The 26316-nt window shown below is 39.2% G+C and overlaps 1 protein-coding gene across 3 annotated transcripts in view; it reads right to left on the bottom strand.

Moving 5' to 3' along the window:
• Positions 1 to 2919: 2919 nt before the first annotated feature.
• The window catches only part of WNT7B (Wnt family member 7B), a 97214-nt gene continuing 73817 nt past the window's right edge, over positions 2920 to 26316 (bottom strand). For all 3 annotated transcript variants that reach the window (XM_082043536.1, XM_082043535.1, XM_082043537.1), the window contains exons 3-4: positions 17499 to 17770; positions 2920 to 6380 (exon numbers count right to left, since the gene is read on the bottom strand). In XM_082043536.1, coding sequence (XP_081899662.1) covers positions 5901 to 6380; positions 17499 to 17770 — 752 coding nt within the window. In that variant the 3' untranslated portion in view covers positions 2920 to 5900. The remainder of the gene's footprint in view (positions 6381 to 17498; positions 17771 to 26316) is intronic.

The following is a 26316-nucleotide window of genomic DNA, read 5'->3' as shown; positions in this document are numbered from 1 at the left end:
CCGTAATGATCCTTCGCAACCAGTATCATAATACTATTAAACATTCAACCCTTGGATTAAAGTTCCCTGCACAGCACATACTTAAGGGGAAGTAAAAAAATCATAATTAAGCCGCTTCGTAGGCAACCGCTTCATCAAATCATGGGATAATAGTCTGGCTTTTATGGTTTTCTTTGAAACAATTTCTGCGGGGAAATAGCTCATGCATAAAGTTGGGAGTCAGAGATTGGTTTGAAAAGACAAGAACATGGTGGCAGTAAAAGGAAAAGCAAAGCCAATTTCACTGACATAATAGAATGTCTATTCTACAACACGTAAAATAATAAAACTTGCAGTTAAAAAGAAATATTGAGTGTCTAAGAGAAGCTAAAGTAAAAGGTGGAAGGGAAATGGCAGTTCATTCACACAATGCAATTTTTGGTGCTTAATTTCTGCGGATAAATTATCTGGCGTGTCTCCCTGGGGTTCTTCCCTGGTTGAGAAGGAGGAGAGGGTTTGTCAGAGCTGAACTAACGCCTCCCCCGGAGCAAGTTCACTCTCTCTATTGTGGAGTCCAGAGAGGCTGTCAGCTCACTTAGCCGTCTTTTAAGCTGAGTGGTGTGAATAGTCTTCAAAATGCCTTTGGGTTTCCCTTTACCCAAAGATTGAGGGAATGCTCCTTTTCATTCTCAGCCACAGGAATTAAACAATAAGATCAAAATCGTGTAATCTCCTTGGGAATTCCTTTTAGCTGTATGGGATCTAAAATGCTGGTTTTCCCCTAAATTGCTGGGGAAATGAAGGCAGAGGCTAATCATACTGCTGGTTTTTGATGCATACATTTCCAATGTCTGGTGTGGTGACATTTGTTTGGGATTGCCTCTGAAACAAATATCTTAATTGTTTTTAATGCCTATGCACAAGTTTAGATGTCATTAAGCTGGTTCCTTATCTATCTTATGGTCTGTTTACAGAGAGAATAGGAGCACCCAGAACCAAAGTAAAATTTATTATTCCTATTTTTAAGCCTTTCATAGTACCAACTTATGGAAAGGATCACCCTACAAAATAGAATCATACTAGGTTCTCCAAACAGGTAAAATTTACTCTAGTGCTTTCAGTAAAAACAGCACAACTAAAGATTTTGAATCTACAGCAGTATCATTCCCTCTGCCTCAGATCTCTGTGGAACACATTACAAACACCACCTATGTATTTTGTGAAAGACTGCCCTCTTTATTCTTCACCAGACAAATCTTTTAAAGCACATATATCTGTACTGGAGGAATGTGCAGCTTAAAATAAATAAATAAATAAAATCTTAGATCTTCATTTTCAAAATGAGACGCAGATTTGAAATTTACAGCTCCATCTCACTTCTCAGAAAATAATCCCCACAATTTCTTAATAGCAGCTAAAACACGAAAGGGAAAATACTTGCCAGCCTTCGGGTGCGCTTGTTCTCCAGTGAAACAGTCTGAATGTGCAGACATGCAGATGGGGACTTTGGATTCATGGGGAAAATGTTTGTGGGTGAAGTTCAGCCTACAATGCGGTTTGTTTTGCGTGCAGGAGGTTTCTTACAATATCAATGTCACAAACTGAAATTGCTTACAGCTTCCGCTGCCTTTTCACTTTAATGTTTTTCCCTTACACATAGTTTAAGTTGTCTACATCCCACATCTTGTTGTGGCCATCACTCGGAGAGAAGAATGTTGGGTCTTCACTGTACCACTTACTGTACCGCCTTCTCTGTGGGAACAGTCATTGAAACAAAAGGTCTGAAGGATTGGAGAGGAAACATGCAGTCATTCTGTCCAGTTATGAAAACTGCTGTGAATGCAAATTACCTCTAGCCTTATAGAATGAGTTTTCTGTTCATGCCAATAGTGCCTTCAACAGTGAAAGGCATATCAAGTAATTTGCATGGGAAAACTAGTATAAGGGAAGGTCTTACTTTGTTATGTTCAGTATCACTTTTGGGTTTTAACCTAAAACTAAGAAAGAAATCTATGGACATATGGTTGAAACTTCAAGTGATCTACTTGCAACAAGTTTCATATTTGTTAAAAGATTTGCAGACCTTTTGGTGAGTTTCATCTACTTCCAGATGTCATTGTAGAAATGAATGTAATATTACGATTTGCTATAAAAACTTCGTGCAGCTCTACTAACAAGTTTCCCATGATGTAATTAGAAAGAAGGTGCAGTGTTTTCTTTGGCATCTGTGGATAAAATGCTGTGCATACTTATGCTGCTAGAAACCCAGGGCAACTCAGTTCATTTTAATTAAGTTCTTTTGGACTTAGTTCATGTGGAATTTGGCTATACCTTTATCTATAGCTGGATATCTTCCCCGAGAGGCAAATACAACCAAGGTTGTACATTTTCTTTAGATTTCATATAGGGAGATGCTATTTCTAATATCAAGGGGGTTGCTACTATTCTGACCAAGGTAAGTGCTCTTAGATGTGGGTTGGTTTTCAGATGTGTCCATAACTTTCTTGAATAAGCTGGAGCATGTGCAACTGCTGAAGTCAGGGCCCTCAAGCCTCTGCTCTATGCCTCTTATTCCTCTCTCTTTTCGCTAATCTGGTACATGAGGTTCATGGTTGAAAACCGTTTTGGAGTCTAATGCCACATTTCTATCATCATAAAACATTTGTCACCTTCTCATTTGAGCCAACCAAAGTCTCTGGTAGGAGCAAGGCTGATGCTTGTGTCAGTTTCTCTGAATCATTGGTGTAGGTATATGACTTTGATACCAAACACAGGCACATTCATTGCTGTTTCTTACAAAACATAAAAACTGCTTTGGAGTTGGAATCTACCTATCATTTCTCAGCCAGAGAAGCCTGTATACAAATGGCCTTTGCATAAGGGCTTGCTGCCTTCTTTCTTTTTTTTTCTAAATGAATAACAAACGAAAAGAAAGGAGACTAGAAGGGGAAAAAAATAAGTTTTAATGGAAACACATTTCATTTTTTGTTTTCTGCTTGCCATAAAACATTAACGTAGTAAACAAATTGATCTTTGCTCTTAAAGTCTTTAATAACATACAGTATTTTGAGTTTTGTCGTGGCTAAGGTATGGTTAAACCACGTCGTGTTGTTGGTCGCATTCAAACCTCTATTCTCACAGTTCTTTGACATCAGTCTACATTTTTAAAAATGAAAGTTGTGTATAATCCACTTCTCTTCACAGACACCTTCATTAAAAGGTCGACCTTTTGGGAGGATGTTTCGGTATATTAGTGGTAATGGTGTTTTCCTGACCAAAACTACTTTTTCTTTGGACATAGTTCAAAGTCCATGGATTTTTGTGGTCAGCCCCTGCTTTGTGCAATACAGTACCTTTCTGAATGCTGCACCCCCACACAAGCAAAGCTTTTATAGGATGCTCTGAAACATTATATTCTGGACAGCTAATCCAATTGTAGGACTATTACCATGGTGTTACAATAGCTGACAGAGGTATTTGAAATAGGGGTATGTAAAAAAAAAAAAAAAAAAAGGAGAAAGTGTCACTTTGGTCCACTTTTCAGAGTGGTTGGTGTTATAATATATAACCTTTTTTTTTTCTTTTTTAACGCAGTGTAGTTCACAATAATTTAAAATACTCTATAGACATTTAAATGATATACAATAATATAACTTAATTGGATTCCTCAATTGTACTTAACAAATACTATTCTAATATATTTACAGTACCTAGTACCACAAGACTGTGCATTACTGTGCTTGGGAGCTTTATTTGCTTCCTGTCAAGAATGTAGTGAAAGTACAGTATCTCACTATTATTCAACAACAATACCCATGAATCAAAGGGATTTTTAAATTATATGGAGTGACTCTAGCATTTTGGGGGCCCCTGCTGACTTCTGTGGAGTTGCACTCGTTCACGCCAAGGCTGAGTTTGAATTTCTAGCTAGTATTTAGAAACCAACTGCAACAAGGGAAAAAATGAGCTCTTCAGTTTTGGATTGCTCCATGGAGGCTCATCAAAGGAGTCTGATTTTCAGAGGGTAAGTGCTTGGGGTTGGTAAGACAGGTCCTCATAAACGTTTGAAGGAAGGTCCCCAGGTGATTAGTTACTTTTGATAGTACAGGTCCATAAATTCTGGAGGTAATCCTGGCTCGTTCACACATCCAGAACAGGAGCTGGCAGAGCAGTAGCTCCACCACCCCAAGTGCCAAGAGCACTGTGTGGTATGGGAAGTGCTCCCGTGTTCCGTGTCCCTGGCTGTGCAGACCCTCGATAAAAGTAATAAAATGAAACAAAAGCTAGAAAAGCAGATACGCAGACCTTAGGAAATTTTTAATCCAAGTTTTCAGAAAATCAGGTAGGGACCCTTGCTGCAAGCAAATATAGGATTAAGTGTTCTGTGTACTAAGTGGGCATATCTGGCTTTGGAGTTTAAAAACACTAGATTTTACAGTAGTAAAATATCTGAGGATTTTTTTTTTATCTCTCATAGGGAAAAGGTGTGTGAATTAGAATTAAGTGTTGGTGTAAAAAGTCAGCTTCTTTCTCAACATACATGTATTTACTAGGGGGCACGTTATTGCCAGCCTTAGAATAACAACAACAGAGACTAACTCAAATACTAGCTTTCTTATGCTCATGAAGCCACCACAGCTCACAGGTTGCAGCAACCTAGAGCTCAGCTACCATATTTGTATTATCTTCTCTGTTCATACTGAGCATAAGTTATTTAAAACTATATGTAATATTAACTTTCAACCATTAAAGGCAAAATGCAATGCTTGGAAGATCCTGCCAGTGCATTTGTCAGCAAAGCAAAACCTTTGACATTTGTCGAAGCATGTATTCGTATCCTAAAACTCTATGAGGAGCTGAGGGCAGGTGCTCCACGCCTTAAGCCTGAGTCTAAAAAGAGTCATTCTTATTCAGGAGGCAAGCGGGAAAAGTCTTTATCAAGCATTTGTAACCACAGTTTTGCATGATCTTTCTGCTCAGTTCTGGTAATTGCTTAAGGCCTACAGTAATTGAACTCTCTAATAGTGGAGTGGCAACAGATCAGTAGCATTGAAGAACTTAGGGAGAACCAAATACAAAAATCATAAAGTCAGAGTTCCAATAAGTTTACATTTAGTACAGAATTAAGACATAGCTACCCGTTAGTGCTTAGAAATTTTTGATACTATTAAAAACATAAATAATTATTTTCAATGTTCATTCAAAGAGTTCCAGTGTCACTGGCAGCTGATGTACTTTTGTTAACTTTATTTTTTTCCAAACTGATAGTGGAGTATTTCCGCCATAGATTTTTTTCTCCCTACCAGTTGTTTTCTTTCTACCTGCTTTCTTAGAAACTCAAGTTTTTGCAGCAAGACTGCTGTGTTCTAGTCAGTGAAGGTTTCACTACCTAAAACAAAACAAAAACAAAAAACAAAAACAAAACAAAAAAAAACAAAAAAAAAAACCAAAAAACAAAAAAAAAGTCTTTATTTGCGCAGGGCTTAGTGGGTTTTTTTGTTGTAAAATAAGAGAAAATGTCTTTTTCTTTTGAATTTCATGGGAGCTGTGGTGCAATCAGCTTCTCTGATATGTATAACTTAAAACACATACTAGGAGAACGCTGCAACACCCAGATTGTAGTTAAAAAAAGAGAGAGGGAGAAAGTTTCGTGTGGTTGTCAACATCACCTTAATCCTGTTACCCTTGTTTCCAAATCAGTTACAACAGCCAGCCAGCCAAAATGCACCATCCTTAGAAGTGTACGTAGTAGGATAGGGAGTGGTTGTCATAGTGTTGTTTGTTTTGTGTTGGTTTGTGTTTTGTTTTTTTGTTTTTTTCCCCGAAGAAGACTAGATGTGCAAAATGATGCTGTCGTCGTTTGTTGTACTCCACTTTCTTCACTCGTGGTTATTTGTTCTGTTCATTTGCACGTGATGCCATTATTTGCAGGTGAACACCTCTGTCCGCTCGCTACACGTGTTGCACTTCACAAAGCAGCACCAGTGGAATTTGCAATTGCATTGCCACACCTTGGTGTACTGGTGTGTGTTGTACCCTCTCCCACAGCACATCATGTCGCACCCATCCGCGTTGGGAGAGGTACGGTTGCAGAGTCGTCCCTGGGTACCGACGCTCCCTGTGGAAGCATCTTCCTCACAGTAGTTGGGTGACTTTTCGATATACACTAAATCCGTTTCCATGGGTTTCTGGTAACTCTTAATCTGCTTGATCTTCAGGAAGGTTGGCTGCCTTAGTCTACTGGCTCGTACCACCTCCACTTGCACTGCAGCATTGTATTTCTCTTTCAGAATATATCCAATCTCTCTGAATTTAGGAAGCGTGGTCCAGCAGGTCTTAGTTGTACAGGAACCTGAAACTCCATGACACTTGCACTCCAATTTCATTCTTTCTTCAAGAACCTGTGGGTACAGACATTTGCATGTTGTTACTGCAGGAAAATGGTATCGCAAACTTTCCTAAATCTCAGTCTGTTTAGTTCATATGAATATTAATTACTATTGGTTGAAATATTTCAAAGGCATGCTTAGAAATCTTCTCACTTCCCAGCAGAATGCTCATAACACATTTTGTTTTACATGGTGCCTGGTCAGAAATGCAGTGTCTGGTCATGTTATTACAAAATATTTTCATTCTCTTTCCAAATATTAGAGAAGATTTACTCAAATTTCAGAAGACATGTCTTTAGAGACAAAGTAATTCATGGGACTCAAGGGGCATTTAAAAAAAAAAAAAAATCAAACTATTGTCATTTTGAAAACAGAAAAAATATGGGGTTTAGAAATGTTTTAAGATTCAGAATGTTTAACCTTAATTGCCTTAAGTAATGTTCAAATAATATTTTTAAAGTTTTCACCGTCTTTAATATCACAGAATAATAGGTACTGTGTGGCTGAATAGGCATCCATGTTCACTGCATAATGAAAAATTTTGCCTATACTGGCAGAGGCAATAGCAGAATACCTACTAACTATTTAACCCACAGAACATACCATCCCCTTTTAGAAGCAGCCCTCCTTGCAGTATCTACCCAAATATTAACCAAATGTTCAGCCACAGATGCATTTTTAGCACTAGAGCAATGATTGCACAAAGTTAGAAGAAATAAAATCCACTGAAGGGTCCTGCTCAGCTGTGAGCCAAAGAGAGGTGGGAGTATTTATTATTGCTGTAGCTAGAGGAGGTTAATCCAGCATCAGATGGTCCCTAGAAGGGACCCAAACACTGGCCGGTGCTTGGGTTCCACTCCACTCCCAAGCTCCCGCTTGGGCTGCAGCCGAACTGCACCAGAACTGGCACGTCCCTCCCTCCCTGAACACGACAGATGCCCGGGGAGACGACAAGCAGATGCCCTCCCGCTCCATGTTTGCAGCAGAGGGGAAACCGGCCTCACGGAAGCGCCTCTCTGTTTTTCTGCCCTCGTGCTACCACTTAAGCCTGACCACAATTACACCCACAGTCACCATTAGCTTATGAAAATCGAGGCCTAAGAACAAAGCAAGCGGATCTTTCCCCTTCGCAATGGGATGCTAACAAAGAAATACGAGCTACCGAGCTTGTCTTAAAGTATTACTGATGCTGCAGACCATCTCCTGTAGTGGTTTCGCTGCAGATCCCAGAACATGACTGAAATGGGCAAGGGATAAAAGAGCCGAAATCTGAGTACAATGGCATAATGAAGTAGAAGGGAAGTAAAAAATGCTTACTGCTTAAGAAACTGGCCTTAAAATAAAAGCTATACAGATCTGGTTATCCCTGCAAATAGAGGGCACCCTCCTGAGTTGTTTGAGTTTCACTTAAATTGTATGTTTTGTTTTTTCCCGAATTTCTGGGGTTTCAATATTAAAGAGAATATTTGGTTTTGATTCTCCCTTGCCAACACACAGTAGCAAGTACAAGATATCTGACCATCCTATTCAAAAAAAAACCTTAGACCTTCTGGAACCACAGGCTTTTCCCAGGTCAAGGTCAAGTTAGCCTTTCAGAGGCAGAAAAGGTGATTTCTAGGATGGTTTGCTGGGTTAGAGAAGAAGTTCCTATAGCTGCAACTACTCTAAAAAGAAAATCAGCAAGGCAGTGATGGGCAGCTTTTTGTGGACACTGGAAACACCACTGGTCTCCAACAAGCTGTATCACCTTCCTGTCTTCCCTATAGAAAAAAGGGAAAACAGAAAACTTGCCACCTTCAGCTCCAGCAGCAGCATCTCAGGGACAGTGAGCAGAAAAATGCCTCATGAAATACTCCATGGTTTTTCAGGATTCCTCTGTCTCTACTTCATACCTTTGCAGAAGGACACGTTTTTTCAAAGACTCCCAAACAAGATTCTAATCTAAGTTAAAATAATCTATTGGTATTTAGAAGTCCATGTGGATAGGTAAAAAATTGCTTGTAAGTGTTGCTTGATGTTGCTGAATTAAAAAAAAAAAGAAAGGAAAAAAAACAACAAAACAAACAAACAAAAAACAAAAACAAAAACAAACAAACAAACAAAACCAAACTAGTCCATTTCTATGGCTCTTTCAACAATGCATCAGCATGCAGTTGCAGCCACAAGACTGGCAGCAAAATCCACAACAAAGGGTGGATGAAGGCAACCTTATCTACACCTTCACCAAAGAGCACTAAGATCTAAAGACTTCCAGGAGACCATTACCAGTGGGATGGATCTGCCACACCTGATTCGTGCTCCTCTTCTCCCTAAGTAGTAAACCTTGGTGAAGAGCAGGTTTGTGGTTAAATACATGTTTTGTCAGGTTCTGCATGTGCTTGGGATGCACTTTTTTTAGTTTGAAAAGGCCAAGTCAGTAACTTGCTCAAAGAATGGGAGGAGGTGATGCTTGTGAGGCTCCTTGTTCTTGTTGGGGCTCAGCACTGGACACAGTTCCAAGGATCCTCCATCTCGCTGGTGGACATGCTTCCCTGATAAAACAGAAGGTGTTCCTGAAAAAAACAAGATATCACCCATTCTGCTGTCCTAGGTGATATCTTTGTATCTGTGTGTTTATATATGGATGTGTGTGCATATATACATTTGCTTGTGTGTGTTTGCCTTTGGTTGAGATGCTGCCAACTATATACAGCACTGCCTGGCACCCTCCAGTAGTACAATCTCCAGTAACTTGATGCTAAGTCTTGATTTCTTTTTTTGTTGTTGTCTTTCGGAAGGTCCAGTTTTGTGAGTCATTTTGCTGTATAGAAATCTGTTTTCACTGCTGTATTTTTTCAAAGGTTCCCACTGTTTATGATGGTGGAAGAACTTGCAAATGCAAGCCATGCAGGCTCAAAAAAACAGACGTTTAAAAAAGTATTAATTCATGATCCCAAAGCCAACCTCGCAGGTTTTTTTTATTTTTTTGGAGGCTTCTCTCATGAATGTGGAATGCTTGGGGTTACAACACTGAGCGCAGGCCCAATCATCAGGTAGTTAAATTCCTGAATGCTATAATTTGTGTGCCCACAGTCAGCTGTGGGTATAAAATTGTGCCCAAAAACTTGGAGGTCAGGGAATACAAGGCCCAAACTAAGCAGAATCTAAGTAAGATTTTTTTTTTTTCTCTTTTTTTCTTCCATCTTTCCACCCAAATGCTGCAGAGCGCTCCTCTTTGCTGACAAGCCAGCACCCTCTGGCTTTCCCAGAGTTATGTCTGTCTGCGTGGTATCTCAAGCAGCTTCCCACTGGGCCAGCAAGGTGCCAGTGGACCTGGCAGAAGTGGTAGGATTAGATCCTGTCCACTCAATGCTGTCAATGAAGAGTGACTAATGTTTTTCTTCCTAAATGTCCCTCCAGCTCAGTTTTCCTCAGCAAAATTCCCATCAAAGCTTTGACCCTGAGCCTCAAAGGTACTCATTTACTCAACTCTAATACAGTATGCCAAGCTAGGTGCCTGATTAAAGATTGAAAATCATTAGCTCGTATGACCCACACTCTCAGCAGTTTCATTTGTCATATGTCAGTGCCTCATATCTAATCTTGAATGGTTTACAGCAAGATCTACCTCCCAAAGCAAATTCCCATCATTGGACTGTGCTGCCTCAGACTAATTGTAGGAACATTCCTTAGGTCCCCTTTCCACATACGGGCCCACTCCCACCCCAGTATCATCTTGCCAAGTAAAATGTTCTAACTACTGCTACTTTGTTAAATGAATTGTGAAATATAATGTTAAAGCTTTCTTATTCCACATATTTTTATACCTATATAAATCATACACTGAAAATGCAATCTGAGGGTTGTCCGCTGCCAGTTAAGTAGAAAAAGACTTGCAAAGACTGAAATAAAACAAAACGATACGCATGAAAAGAAATACATTTTTTCAAGTTCCATATCTAGACCCAACTGCATAACATCAGATACAGTTTCTGTACGTATTAAAAATCCTATCTGGATAAAATATGTAAAAACAATAGTAACATTTTGTGTGTGTTTGTTTTGGCTTGTCTTTTCTGGTTTGTGTTTTCCTTAGTGGAAATGCACATTTTTGGACCAGATGTTGAATGTAACAAAATCCATATTACTTTCTGACTGGAGTATCAAAAAGAAACAGAAGACTTAAGGAGTTTTCCCCCATCAAATATGCAAGTGATCAACTTTTGTTTTGGGTAATACCAGTACCAAAAGAAATGGATCCTCGTCATAAGATGTCACCACCCCTTTGATACTTGAGCGGCTGCAGCCACAAGAGCTGATGGCTTGCCGATGGTGTGTGGGCACTGGCAAACCTTAGTCTCCACCACTGCTGACAAAATGCTGATCTCATGGACCCATCTGGGAAACAAGGTTGGGTTTGTCTGGGTTTGATTTTTTTAACTCTCATAGCCAGGGGTGTAACTAACATTAGTAGGGTGTAGTGCTACTCCTCTAATACAGATGTCCTGAAAATATTTTTCATTAACAGCAGATCACAGATGTCAAAAGTGAGCAGTTCATGCCATGCCTCCTTCGGTTGTGTCCAGCCATGCAAAGACATGGAGCCCGCAAGAATAGAATACAGGTGCTTCATCTGCATATTTTTCTTTCTGCTCCTCTGTGAGGCTGCCCCATTAACCATCAAAACAGTATTTGTAGTCTGTGGGATGGGAGAGGAGGAACTGAATTACTGTACTTACTCCCTCTCTTGTCACATCCCTGTTTTTCATACTCTTCTCCCATTGGTTGGCAGGAAAATAAGTCTGGGATTTTGGGACCTGCTGACCATCAGATGAATGTCCCTACTATTATGAGGATGGGCTACACAGCCTGACCAATCTGTGCCTCTTCCCGGCCTTCTAGAAGATGACAAAATAGCTGCTAAGCTTGGGCAACAAACTGCTGCAATCAGTTAAAACTTCCTGAATTTTATTATTACAGTATAATGTTTCAAAAAGAAAAAATCTTGAGAAGCACCCTTCGAATCATCCCAAAACCAAGTATGATTGCAGTATTTCACTCTCTTTTCTATGAAATTTCCTGTAAAGCTTGAAGGTAAGGTTTTAAATATCATCTTAAAGGGGTGAAGAGAGATGTCAGGTTTGAAGGGGTGCAATAATATTTTACTAGATGGATGATATCTGTCTTCCATACATTGCATGGTATGCATGGGCATGCTCATTTCTAGAATAAAACCATTTAGCAGTCCTAAAATATTTGGCTATTCCCCCTCTCTAATTTTAAAGCAAAGTGTTCAAAAAGTAGGGTAGTAACAGATGTAGCTCCTGGCAGTCGATGTTAAGGGTGTGTTTCTGGAAGGAAAAAAAAACAGGCTAGTAAAGCCAGCTCAACTGGAAGCAGGAGAACTATCCTCATGAGATTTTGAGCTGAAGCTTGCATATTCAGGACATATGGATAAGCACTAGTTATCCATCCAACCCACCCAAGCTGTAACACCAAACTTTTCAAACTGGATTTATATCTGTCTGCAAATCAATTTAAGTGGGAAAGCAGAAAGTATGGCATCAAGCACAACTATCAAAAGCTTTTCTTTCACGAGTGTTCTCACAAGGGATGTGCGGTGAAATAGTTTGTCTCTTTTAGAGAAAGGAACTTTCAGCAAATTATGGACTCAGGGCTGTAAAACCTGGAAAGTCACATTCTTTGAATCACTGGAATGACTTAGGAAACAAAGTCACATTTTGAAGAATATTTTAGGCTTACAGGAGCACAAAATTAGTTGTCTCTCACTTTTGAAACTGGGATTCAGCCTCCACTGCAATTTCAGAGCATTTCATCCGGAGTCTTTTCCTAGGGATTGCTTCTAATTTCTGTGTCCTGTTAGGAGACAGTGGGGGCAGTCTGCAACATATTAGGGCATGCTGTGCATCTTGCAGAGTGAGCTTATTATTTTAAATGTTTCCTGTGAGGTGAAGTAAGCTAACACTTTCTTACATATTTCATGCAGAGACAACATATATGTCTAAATATCCATAATAATGTACACACACACTCTCTACATACATATATATGTGTGTATGTATCTATATATATTATATATGTGTGTGTATATAACGTGTGTTTATGTATATATATAATGAATGGTGACCAACAAATCACCTCATTAACTGTTCTACTGACAAAGCACGTCGGCAAAGAAACCTTTCCCACTAGCACAGTCCTGTGGTGCCAGGAACTGTGAGAATGAGCCATGGCTTAGAAGGAAATATTGTCCCAAGTAATTGAATAATCTCTTCTGAAGACAGTCTTACTTTTTCTTTTGTCCCCATACTCTTATTGTTTTAAATGTAAGATATGACGTTGTTATCTTCCAAGCATCCCCAAAAAAACAAGGAAAACCTATTGACATTACAAAGGAATAAATATAGGGAGGGTACCAGGCTGGCTTGCTGACAGTCAGTGTGGTGGGCGTATCTCTGGAAGGGAAAGAAATAGGCCAGCTTTTTCTCGTCATAACCACAGTCATTGTCTGTCATAAGACTCTAATTGATAAACTGTTAGAAGCATTGCTTTTATTCTTTTTGGTAAAAGCCGTGATCTGCTACCAATTTGTCAGCTTGTTCTTTTCCTCCTCCTGCCTTCAAAACAAACAAACAGAAAACTCCATTTTTATAATTGAGATTCCCCATGAGAGCCAGTCATTGTTTTGAAGCTTTCAGCAAAAAGTAAAGATTAATGGTGTGCATTCCCAGTTGTTACTCTTTCTAAGTCCACTTATCCCAGAATAAAGATACTTGTTTCTAAAAATACACGGTAGAAAGCTGTCTCATAAAACAGCATCAAAACTAACTTGGTTTTGTTGGTATTTAATTTTTCAGTATTCTATCAAAGTTTTGCCCACAGATCTCTCTGTAATGATTCAGACTTGCAACAAGCCATTCTTTCAGTAACATTTGCATTAGACTTACATTAGTCTTATTTTTGGGGCTTGTTTTCATTTACCACATTTGTACTTTCTGTCCTGAACCCTAGCGGCCATTTAAAAAATGATGGTGGAGTTAACTACTTTGCTCTTTTACACAGCACAGGGCTGTTTTGTCACAAAGCATAAATCTTCCATCAGTGGCGTCTCATGTTGCCAGGAATCACTAAGCATTTATGTCTTCCAAATGGCACCAATGGCAAGTTTAATATTTTGTAACTGGTGCTATTCATTACAAATTCATTAGAAACTTCACAGACTTGCCATTAGATGAAACAATTCTCAGAAATGCAGTTCAGAGCCATTAGGGGATGCAATGTGGGGCAGTTAAGGGCTTCATTCTTTCCACAGTCAACAGAAATTCCCTGAAAATCCTAAATATAATGTTTATTTTTTTTTACAAAAAGATGCTTTATCAGAGCGTTGTGCTGAGCACCTCAGACTCAAGTTAAGGAGCCTCCGGAACTTTTCCGCCCCCCATCTGTTTGCTAGGTTTCTGCAATTATTTATACAGCTCACTGTTTTTTCCTCAAAGATAAATTCCTTAGGACTCTATTTTTAACAACAGTGAAATACTGGCAGGCCAGCTTTTGAGAACATCCCTACAAGAGCAAAACATTATAGTCGCTGCTATAGTTACAAATGCCTCTGACTCCCAGGCATGTCTGGGTCAAGTGCTGGTAGAGATTGAGGATGGGCAAGATTCCTGCCCCGGCACATGAAAAAGTCCATGCGATAGTGTAAGAGAGCATCCGAGTAATTGTTCTGGGGCAAAACTGCTGGTCAGAGTCCCAGATAATGATCCTAGCAATGATCTTCTGGCCACCTGGTGGAGGTCTAATGAGGTCATCAGGGGCCATCACTGATATCAGAGCAAGTTGGAGATAACTGTAGGTGGGCCTGGAAGCTCTTTGCTTCCTGTTTTCCTCACGTTTCTGTTTTAGGAGGCTCTGGGATTTAAAGAGAAGACTAAAATGAAGATAGCAGATTTATTGAATAAATATTGTTCTTACGTAACTCAAAAAGCCAATTTGGTATCACTGCGAGCTTTACCATTACGGATGTAAATGTAGGGGTTTTTAAGTAGCGAAAGTGCTGTGAAATCTCTGTAGGAAGCTACAAAAGTATATATTTACTTTACCATCTCTGCATTCCCTCCCTAGGCTTGAAATAATTACTTGAGAACTTCTGAAGAAACAAAGAAGTAAAAAAATCATCTGACTTGCCTGTGGTCTCCTTCTTACCTTTTATTCCTATTCATCACAAAGGAGAAATATCCTTACTTTAGTCCTTAATAATAGCAGTCATGAACCAGAAGTTTGGCTCCAAACTGGTTCCAAATTTTAAGACAAGTTGCATGCAGATCAACAGGATGGTACTGACAGAGTGTTACTCAGAGAGGTACAAGCTTTTCCCGGTTGCATTGTGAGATTTTTGGAAGGGAAAAGAAGGGAGATGGAGCTTCAGTGTTGTGCTTCAGCAAGTGTCTAGACACGAATGCAGTTATTTCTGACTTGAGCTTGAATAAGGACTGCATGCAGTATGTCAGAATGAGATTCACACATAAGAAAAATCTCCTGGTTTCAGATTTTGTTTCAGGCTCACAATACAATCCAGGTTTAACCAGGACCCCCAAACCTGTCAAATTTCAGGTGAATATAGGTCATATTTCAAGTTTACCTGTATTCTCAGAAGGCACTTGTGATTTTACATTGGATTGCACAAAACTCTGTGGTTGCTTTTCTAAAGATCCAACCAAGAAACAAAGAAAACATATCTATCCTAGTTTCCAGAGTTTTGTTCTAACCTTAAGTTTCAGTCAGTCTCAAATTGAGAATGTCTAATTTATACAAATAACCGATGATCTCAGATGAACCAAAATCACTAAGGATTATATACTGTACAACTTTGCGTATTTATTTCATGGGAATGTATGTCAGCAACATTACATCTAAACATGACCCCCAAACCATCTTTTATATTAGCACATTCCTAGGGATTTATTGTATTGTACTTAAAAACAAAACCAAAAAGTTGCACCAAATCCTTTCAGTCATCTCTAGCTTCTGAAAACATTATTATGCACTAATTATTACAATGCAAATGTATGGGTATAAATAGCAACTTAAAACTGCCAGCAACAAAAAAGTGTGGGAATTCCAAAATCCTGTTTATGAAAAAGTATATTTGGGGGAAAACCAAAAACAAAACCAACAAAAAAAACTAAGTTGTCAGTATTTACAAGCCTTTTTACTCCTATCTCAAAAACACTGAAGTGAGTGTTAGTGTTCGGGTTTTTTTGCAAGAACATTTGCAGAAAATGAAGGCTTTAGAAATGTTGAAAGAAACACATTTGCATGGATGCTGCTACCAGAAATATTTGTAAAAACCCAGGCTTCTTTGGTTTGCTTATGTCCCCCTACTTATGAAATTCTGATGAAAAGTAAAAATGTAATTTGCTTAATAAGAATCAGCAATGTGGTCTAGTGGTTACTGGACTATATTTAGAACTGGGACACCTGGGATCAGTGCCTGGCTCAGATATTAAGCTGCCTTCTGTCCTTGGGCAAGGGACTTCACTGTTCTCCATTTATGCATCCACTTTCGCTCTTTCGTCTTTCTTTCACATGTAGACTGTAACATGTTCAAAACAGGACATGCATCAGCATCTCTGTGGGAGTGGCACTGTGCCCACCACAGAGGATGGCCAGTTTAGGCAGGGATGATAATGTATCTAGCAGTAATAAACGCTCCCTTGCAAGTTTAACAAGTGGTTTCCCTCTTCTTTTGCATCCAAATGCAATGCATGAAGCTGAGGTGAAACGCCCAGGCTAAGAGGAGTGACCAGACCTGGAGCTGGTCTTTCAAGCTGCTGGTCTTCCAAGAGCAGCTCATACAGCAGTATGAGGTTCTCACACAGCTGTGGCAGCAAGTTTGGGGGAAAAAGTTTGTTCCCATCTCAAGGATGTTTTTTCTGTCTGGCTCTTCAGTCAGCTCTCTCCTTCACATCTGGAAACCTCAGTATCAAGCAGCAACTGAGTATCAATCCTGTCTCTACACTTGAGGTTATGACCCATAACTGGTCTCTTACCACGTTGAATTTAGATGATCTTTCCATCCCAATGGGTAACTGTCCATGTACCACCTCCAGTTTCAGTGCACAGCCAACAGCAATCCCCAGGAGGTTTTTGTTGCACGCACTGGGTATTAATAAGCATTCTCCAAAACACAGGTAGTGAGATAATTGCAGTGCTTATGTCACCACTGATTCAGCCATCTCTGCCCATCTCAGCAGCTAGTGCTTGGTGTAGGACTGAAAGCACACACTGTTTTAGAGAAATTGTCAGTCTAACTTTGGGGGCTAGGTGTGGAGAAGTGGTATATTGGAGTCTCCTACAAACACTGGAGGGTAGAAGCAACATTTTTTTACCTGGGTGAAAACACTTCAAAGGGTATAGTCAAATCTCCTGAGAGAGGTACATATTATGCAGAAATATTTATTTCACTTTTTAAAGAGCAAGCTTTGAGAGCTATAGGGATTATTATTTAATGGACATAAATAAGGTAGCTCTCTGATGTTAATTGTTTCCAGCGCAAGCAACTCAGTCAGAGTTGTAGGCATGAAACTGTTTCTTCTTTTGAAGTGACACTTTTCATATAGCTGTTTGTAGCCTGCCAGTGCCAAACAGACAATTGTGCATTTGTTATGAAGTGTTTATTTCATTAGAGCTGTGGTCAAAGTAGTGTTTTGGTTTGGGTTGGAATGAATAACTGCAAGTGCTGTGGGAATTCAGCAATGCAGACACTCAGTTCTGTCCCATCACAAGCCCCAACATCTCTTGCTAGATTTTTGCACAGGAGATGAAAAGCAAAGATTTATCTTTACGCCAAACAGCTCCAGCAAAGTCCTCTCTGTTATCAGTGGGACTGGAAAGAAGGCTTAAAAAGCAGAAACATTTAGAAGAACATCTATAATACATGGCCAGCTCTGAATAAAAAGAAAGAGTAACAAAACGTTAAACGTCAGATGCCATCAGATAACTTGATGTGGATGTGGGATAGCAGCAGAGAGAAGGGTAAGTTCTCAGGGAATGCCTCCTGCCACCACACCAGCCTCCCCCCGTCCTCCAGCACACACGTTTCCCCATCCCTCGTCCTTTCTGGAGTACCTTTCTTCCAGCCTCATTGTTGTGCAAGTTCATCAGCCTCCGTGCATTCTTTTTGATTTCTCGGGCATCAACAAACCTCCGGGAGAACTCAATGCCGTATCTGATATCCGCAGAGCAGCCTCCCCACTTCCAGCCCTCCTCCTGGTTGTAGTAGCCCTGTTTCTCTCGGTCACAGCCACAATTGCTGAGGTTGCCCTGGCTGCAGGCGGCCGTGACAGCATGTGCAACCCCGGCAGCAGTAATGGCATAGGTGAACGCAGCTTCCCTGCTTCCTGTGGAGAGAAGCCAAAAGCTGATGGGTTTGCAGAAAGGCAGCACTTACTTACTAAAGAAAGTACACACATTATCTACAGCAAAGGTGTCAGGCAGGGATGTGAGGAGGGCATTACTTCTGGTGTGTATTTCTCGTTCTTACAGAATTACATATGTAGTCAAAATCCTTGGCTCAACTAAGGCATATTACCCCAGGTCAGCACCAGCCATGTGACAGTGCCATCTAACCCCCTTCACCAGAGAATTTGGCAGTAAGTCAGGGCAGTGCTGAGGCAACATAACGTAGTTTTATTTTACACTGTTTTCTTTGTAAGATGAACTTTATCTGTCTCAGATGAATGATACATGAGTCACTGGTAGCAATGCTCACCAGAAAACAATAGTTACCTTTAATCATTGGCAGTGCATGGGAAAAGAAAAGTGTTCAGACAATATATGAAATACCAGACCCTTTCAGATGCACAAGAAGCCTAGGACACAAATGTAGGAGATTATTAATCCACCTTTATAAATGCTCCAGTAGTATCCATTAGCGATGCTAAGTGTAAAGTATTGCAAGGGAGGTCTGTAGACATCAGTCAGGTAGATTTTGGTTTTTTTCAAGATAAAGTAGAGGCTACCCCTCTCCCTTGCTGACTTCTCTTGCAGACTAGTTTTGCTATAATGACCCTTTTGCATTCCCACTCTGACTCAAACCTCTGCTCTACCTTGGCTATTGAGCATACAGGCAGTATGGAAGTGCTGTGGCAGCATTATTTCCTCTCCAAAACTAGTGAGATACTGTCATGGAAGCAGTCCCGTTTAGAAAAAAAGTCTTTTTTAGGAAAAAGTTCTTAAAATTTTATTACTATGGTGCCAGTAGTTTCCAAGGTTCCTCATGCCAATGCCATGTTATACCTGTTGACACTGAGTATATGAAGAGAGGCAATTTAACCCCCTTTCTTTACTAGACCCTGGTTGGCAGAGTTGCCTGTGGGATGCACATAACCAAGGAGATACAGAGGCAGAACAATTGAAAGAGATGCTACATCCCATTCCTGTTCTCATGTGAGACCACACTCTGTCACTGACTTAATGTAGGGCTGGATCATGGCCCTTGGTGTTTTGCTGTTCGTATTTATAATGTTTCCCTGCAAGTTCCCTTCTCAGTGCTATCATTGTTTTCCTCAGTGTGTTTATTTGGTGATAAGCAGACAATCTCGTAATACCACAGCCAAAGAACACCTGTAAAGAATTTACAGAAAGTTGCTGAAATGCTTTAATAACCATACACAGGGCTTTAATATTGTTAATTGATTTGGGAAGGAGAAAAGAAAAAGGAAAAAAAAAAAAAAAGAAGCTTGGAAACTACTTTAAATTTTTCATTTCAGATTCACAGATATCATAGCTGTTCTGGAATGATCACTGCACAGTGTGGAGGTTTTTATATTTTATGTTTCTTATTTTCATAGATAGCTTCCTGAAAGGTTACACCACTGCTGGATATGAGAAAGAACCTACAAGAAACAATCATAAACCGTTTTTTGGTACCATTTACTTGTTTCTCCAAAGCAATAAAAAAGAAACTTAAGGTAAGAGAAAAATAAAGGGGTGTTATGTTCTTCAGGTACCAAGAAGGTTAAACTGACATGCGTGTTATTTCAGTACATTGCGCAATAGAACAACTGACTTTGCTTTCAGACACACAAGTGTTTTGTTGGAGCCTACGATGTGTGTAGTCTGGTTCAGTGGTTCCTAAACCGTGGTCAACAGAACACTGGTGGTCCAGGAGGCCATGGTAAAGGGTTCACAGCTAATCCGCAGAGCCATATTAAACACTGTTTAAAATAGTGTTTTCAATTAAAAGTTTGAGGATAATGATGCCTGGTGGTCCACAAGAAATTGTGAGGGTTGATAGCAATCCAAAAAAGTTTGGGAACCTCTGTTGTAGTTCCTAGTGTGTTCTCTAAAAATGTGTATTGATATTCACTCCTCTCTTCTTCACCTGCTAGCTGAAGTCAAAGCCAAGACCTATGTTTTAAAATGTATCCTGTTGGCTTGCAGGATTTCTTTCTTCACCTCCCTCCAAAAAAAAAAAAATCTTTGTTTATTCTATAAATTGGAAGAGTAGAGATATGATATATAATAGAAACTACATATATAGATACATTTTTCCTTCCTCTTCAGGATAAGAACAAATGAGGGGGCAAAATGAGACCCAGGAAATTTTTTGAGTTCAAACACCTTTGAAAGACATGTAGAAATGCTTATAAACAAGCAGAAATATATTCCTGCTGGGCAACATAGCAGCTGCGAGCTACAGTTCAGTAGATTTACTCAGAGATTAACCAGACAGAGGTTGCTTACATTGTATGTTTAAGCTCAATGTATTCCACAAGTATTCAGACAAGTTAAGCCATTTTACTATGGCCACTGTGTCCATGACCTGTCCGTGAGTTTTCACATGGCACTTCCTTTGAGCAGTTCTGTAAAACTAAAGAATATCCTGTATTTATCTGCCTTCTGCCGCCCCTTGTTCCTGTTACACTCCTGATTACCTTCAAAAATAGATGAAAACATCTTTCCTGCACCCACTTGAAAGTTATAGCAGTCATGGAATTACCTCAGGTCATGGGATAATACAAAATGGAAGCTTCTTTAGAATTGAAGATACTCTAGAGTCAATACCAATGGAATTGATTCTCTGAAGATATTACTCTTCTGTTTCAATGCAGCTCTAACATAAGAAGGGTTCCGAAATAAGATCTGGCTTGAAAATCAGATTCCTTTTGCAAGTTAAGTTGTCCTGCTAAGACTTAAGTTTTTTGGGGTTTAGTTTTTTTTTTAACTAGAGGATGTTCCAAAACTCCTCTTGAACTTCAGTGTTACCTCAGCAGTTCTCTAAAGTCCTAGGATCAGTAGAGTCTATCAGAAAATGCTGATGGAGGAGGAAGGGGAACTCCTGTGCCCAAATAATGTGTCTGCCAAACACAAAGCTTTCCATTAGCATGTCATCTCTTGGAAACAGTTCTAAGCAAGTCTTTGTTAGACAGATAAAAGTATTTAAGTAATTATTTCTGTGATATCTGTATGGAGAACAAAAATCTCATTTAATGGAATTTTCTAAGATTTTAAAAACATTTTTGTTCTGCAACGGAACAGAGACAAGATTTTCCAGGAATACTCATGGAGAAAGTTTATAAATATGAGAAGATTTGGGATTTGACCCAACTTTGAAGCTAGTTTGTCGTTTGTTTTTTTTTTTTTTTTCCAGGGAATATCCTAGCCACGTGGCACTTTATATGCTCACTATCCAGGTCTCAGGAGAAAAAATCTTTTTTGACTTTTTAATGTTTTCTATCACATAGACCAGAAATCTGTGGAGATTTTATTTTGGTGGAAAATACATGTTTTCGTGTGACCCTTTAATTCATCCATTTCCCTCTTAGACATGCCTGCTCCGATTTCAAAAACAGATCTGATTTAATTCCAAAATACAGAATTTCTGTTTTCATGAATAACGTGAATGTTACTCTTTCTGATCTAATAACTGTGTGATCTAAGAATTCCGATAGTGGGTCATCACCGGTACTCATTGAAATGAAGCCTTTTGTCTGTGGTGAAGGTGTTGAAAGTCACTTCTTGCAATCTTCTGAGCCATGTGTGAAGTCTTGCCTGTCATCTGCTGGTCTGAGTTGCTGCCATTTGCTTGAGTTCATTTGCATTCTGAGGGCTGTGTTTTTAAGGTCCTCTAATACCCAGTAATGCAGGCAGTTGCTGCTCAGACAGACAGATATTTGATCATTGCTTCCTAAAATGAGAGATTTCTGGCAGATAGGGTGAGAGGAGCTTATTAATCCGTTGTTGGAGTCATGGGGCAGCCTACACTTTACCTCTAATTTAGATGTCATCTCTAAGTTTTAGACTGCCAGCAGAGCACTAAACTTAGCATGGTCTGATGTGGAACTTATTACAAGTTACATAATTGCTATCCTTTACTACACTCCAGCACACATATATACAGCAGCATATTTTCAGCATGTAACCACTATCAGCTGAGAATCATATATGCTAAATACAGATTTTGATCATTTAACTGTGAGTGCAGGGTTAAAGGTTTAAGTGTTTCATAGTTATTAGCATGGCTTCAATTTTTTTTGAGTAACTAGATGAGAATATTGTTGTTCCACACATCATTCTGAAATAGCTTATGTCAGCAGCTACTTGAATAAAACTGCCACTGAATGTCAGCTATTACAACTGTAATTTAACTTGAAATATTAAACTGTAGAATGTATGTTGTTTAGCCAGCAATTTGCTAAATCTTGGGTCAACAATGATAAAAAAAAATACTGCACGCTGCTGTTAAACAAAACAAATTCCTCATGTACTTACACAAGACACCAGATTGATTATATGACACAATACAATATAGGCCAGTGGTAAGAAGAAATGAACCACCACAGAAGTTTGATTTTTTTGCCAACCCTATCCTTTTCAACAAGTCTTCTTTTGCGAGTGAAAGCTGAGGACACATTCACATTGAGTCATTTTTTTTATGGGCAAAACACAATAGATACCTCTAGATGAGTAAACTAAAACTCAGACAACTAAGTAGGGCTGGATGAAGACTTTCACAGACAAGTTTAGTTCCTTTGTAGTTTTGTATTTTATTCAACACACTCATTAGCAATTCTCGAGGAAAATAGTACAGGCTCTTCTCTTTGGGTTCTATCCAAGGGCAACACAAGTCAGCGAGAGTTTTCTCACTGTCTAGAGCAGATCCCTTCTATATTTGCATTTTCAGTTTAATTAATTTTGGGCTTCTTCGATTATAATCTAAAAGCAGGGATTGGTTTAATTTCTCTGTCGCTCTAATTTGCTACACCTGATGCTACATGTCGGAACTATAGACCACTGAAATGACTTTGTACAAGCAGAAAAAAACACTGTAGAAAAGCAGGGCTGGCAGGACCCTCAGGAGTGTCTCTAATCCATCCCCCAAACCTAGCGTAGACTAATAACACAGGTGTCCTTCACAATAGCTTTTTATTTACCCTACTCTTAAAGATCTTAAGTGGTGAGGATTCTACAACCTATTCCAGTGCCTCGGGACCCCTATTGGTCCACATTTTACTAATATTAACCTGAAATTGTCTTTCTGAACACAAACCCACTGCTGCTTTCTCTACAGATGCCAAGAACTAATTTCTCCCTTCTTCTAGCAGCAGCCCTTAAATATTTAAAGACTTCTACCCATTTCTAGATGTGTTACACCATTAGTCCTTACAGAGCGGTTTCAGGATCTTTCCCCCTGCTCTCGCTGGGCTCTCCCAACAGGTTGGTCTGTGCCTTGTGGTGCTGGAGATGTGACAGGGAGCTCTGGCTGAGGCCTTGTCTGCTTGGGGCTAAAGCAGAAGGAGCTCTTCATATGTCTGCAATGTTTCACTCCTGTTTACTCAAGCCAGCATGGTGTTTTCACAGCAGCAGGACATTTTTTACTCTTGCTCAGTTTGCAGTTATCTTCTGTGCAGCTGCTATCACACCAGATGTTCCCCATCTTGCATTGTGCAGCTGATTATTCCCACATATAGATCCCTATATATTTGTTGTTCTAATTTGCCTCCTCTTTACTTTTTCTTTTTTCTTTTTTTCTTTTCTCTTTTTCTTTCCTCTTTTCTCTTCCTTTTCCTTTTTTCTTCTTTCTTTCTTCTTTTTCTTTTTTTGACTTTTTACTTTTTCCTATTTTTCTTTTTTCTTCTACTTTTTCCTTTTTTCTTTTTCTCTTCTTTCTCCTTTTTTCTTTTTTCCTTTTTCTCTTTACATTTTAATTTTGTCTTTTTCTTCTTTCTTCCTGTTTTTTCTTTCTCCTTTTTTATTTTTTCCTTTTTCTTTTTTCTTTTTTCTTTTCTTTTTTCTTTTTTCTTTTTCTTTTTTCTTTTTTATTTTTCTTTTTTGTTTTCCTTTTTTCTTTTTTCTTTTTCTTTTTGTTTTCTTTGCTTTTTTCTTTTCCTATTTTCTTTTCTTTTTTTCTATTTTTTTATTTTTGCTTCTTTTCCAGACCATTTTTCCATGATCATTTTCAATTTTGACCCAAACTTCTTCCAACTACCCTACAGTCCTTTCCAGCCTGTTATCAGTTGTAAATTCGAAGAGCAAAGCTTATTCCCCTTGGTCAAGTCAAGAGTATAACACTGACAGGTACCAGATCCAGCACAGATTACAATGGAAACCTAGTTAGTACATCCTTTCATTTTGATAACTGCTTTCCAAGTACGATTTCCAGACAGTGTGTAACCACTTGGCATTTCCTTAGTTTTCTTATGAGAATGTCATATAAAGCAGTGTCAAAAACTTCATTGAAGTCCAAGATATATGGTACAAACTGCTGCTTCTCTGCTTCTGAGGCCCTGGGTGGCAAAAGAAGGAAATTAGATTGGTTTAACATGATTTGCTCCTGACTGATCCTTGTTGACTGTCATCTCCTTGTTTTCAGTTATGAGCTTACAAATGGGTTTTTGTTCCCATATGTTTTCATTTACTAAAGTTAAGCAGATTGGTCCTATAATTCCTTTCTTCTTTTTTTTTTTTTTTTCTTTTAAACAGAAGCAATAGATTTGTCTTTCAAATTCTTCTTAATTAGAATTCTCCACAAGTGTTCAGTGCTAACGGCTGTCAGGACTAATGGCTCTAAAATGGCTTCATTAAATGTTCTGAGATGAGGGACAGCTAACTAGAAAGATTCAACCTGTCCAAATATTAATACTTCTCTCTATCTAATGCTGAGATGGCATTCCTCTGTCAATGATATTAGCTTTATCATAATTTGTAAATGATGATGACATTGTCCTTGGTTTACACTCTCCTGAGGGGTCCACTTTACTGAGTAGTGGACCAGCCTTTTTTTCTTCATCTTCCACTCACTGACAAAGCACTGAGTGAAAGATTACTGTGTACCCTGTTGTCAAAAAAACAGATATAGTCATCCATGGTAATGAGGTTCCCATTGTAGAACCCGTGCTTAGAAGTGCTCCTGAATGATGAACCTGGTGCAGATTGAATACCTGTTACCTTGGCAGGACTTTCTGGTCGAACCTGGTGGAGTCTTCTGATGGACACATTACTTAATGTTCCCTTTAGAATATTTTTTTCCCATTTCCTCCCTAAAATATATTTTTCTACTATGGTCTAATTAAAATTCTCTTGTTTAATTTTATTTCATCCACACAGGTCTGTTTAGTTGGCCTAGAGCTAGCGCAGAAGTTGCACGTGATTTCAGTAGCTTTTTCTTAGGCTGCACCTGATGTCTGTTTCCAACTATACTTGGTTGGAATGCAGACCAGAGCAGATTTCAAAGCTGAAAATGTGTAGTCCTGTGACATAATGGTTTATTTTCAGATTCTTCTCTTATTCAGCAATTTTCATCTCTAGACTCCCACTAAGTTTTTATGGTTGGAGGTGCCAGAATTTTGGCCATGAGTTTAGAATCACTCTGTTAAATGGATTTTTTGCGGCTTATGTGGGTTAGTCAAATTTTACTTTAGAATGAGATGTGTATGAGCCACATTTCACACTTGCCATTTAGCAGGTCCTTGCTGGCACTATTTATATACTTTTAGAAGTATGTCTATTAAAAAGAGCCGTTTACTATGCCTCTGTCTTTCACATTTTTTCAAGCATTTTTCCAATTTCATGGTTATTTTCTAAAGGCTTGGTGGTACTTTCCACAGTGGTTTCTGTAATTAGGCTTCCAAAAATTTACAGGGCTTTTTTACTTCATTTACCCCCAAAACATATTCAGTTAACGCCTGGCAACCATGAACAATAGTCAGCATTTCTGTTCCAAAGTGAGCGTAATTCTGTTGTGTTTTTGACTGTCTTTTGGCAGCATGTCCCTTGGTGGAGTTTTCTGGGACAGCTCCTGTGAGGTTTGTAAGTTAGCTGTGATCTTTGAAAGGATGTTTAGACATGCCAAGAGAAATATGGAATCTTGGGGCTCTCCCCTGTAAAACTGTGTTTGTTGTAAAAAACAATCTGTATCTCAGTCTTAACAGAAAATGGGGAAATTGAGTTTTAATCCAAAAGAACCACTGCTTGTTTTTGTCAAGGTTTAGTCAGAACATGGTGCTATGCGTTCATTTAAAGAACACACAAGAGCATGACTTGAGAAATACACAGCACACAAAGCACAAGGGAGCAGTTCCCAGATACACTGCGTACCATTGAGAAAAGCCTGTGCAGTGTCACAGCCGGCTGTGTTTTCACAATGCTGCTGCTCATACTGTCACGGTAGTATGTGGGAAGCAATAGCTGGAGCAGAGAGATTGTCTCCTGCCTGCGTTCTCTTCTGGACTTAGTGACATCCTATTGTGGGACTTAATGATTCCCTGCTGAATGTTGTCTGCTTTTTCTTTTCAGTGATGACTAGCGGTTTCATATGTTGTAATATGTGAAAGCTCAGTGGAGGCACCTTGCAGCTTACTGGGCTATTAATTCTTTGCACACTTTCTCAGAAAGCCTGGACTCCTGAAGGCACCTTGGAGAAACTGGGTCCTAAGTATGCTAA

The sequence above is a fragment of the Streptopelia decaocto genome, assembly GCF_964273445.1.
Source record: "Streptopelia decaocto genome assembly, chromosome: 1".
Classification (NCBI taxonomy): domain Eukaryota; kingdom Metazoa; phylum Chordata; class Aves; order Columbiformes; family Columbidae; genus Streptopelia; species Streptopelia decaocto.
The sequence above is the reverse complement of the archived record's forward strand: the minus strand, read 5'-3'. Positions and strand labels throughout refer to the sequence as shown.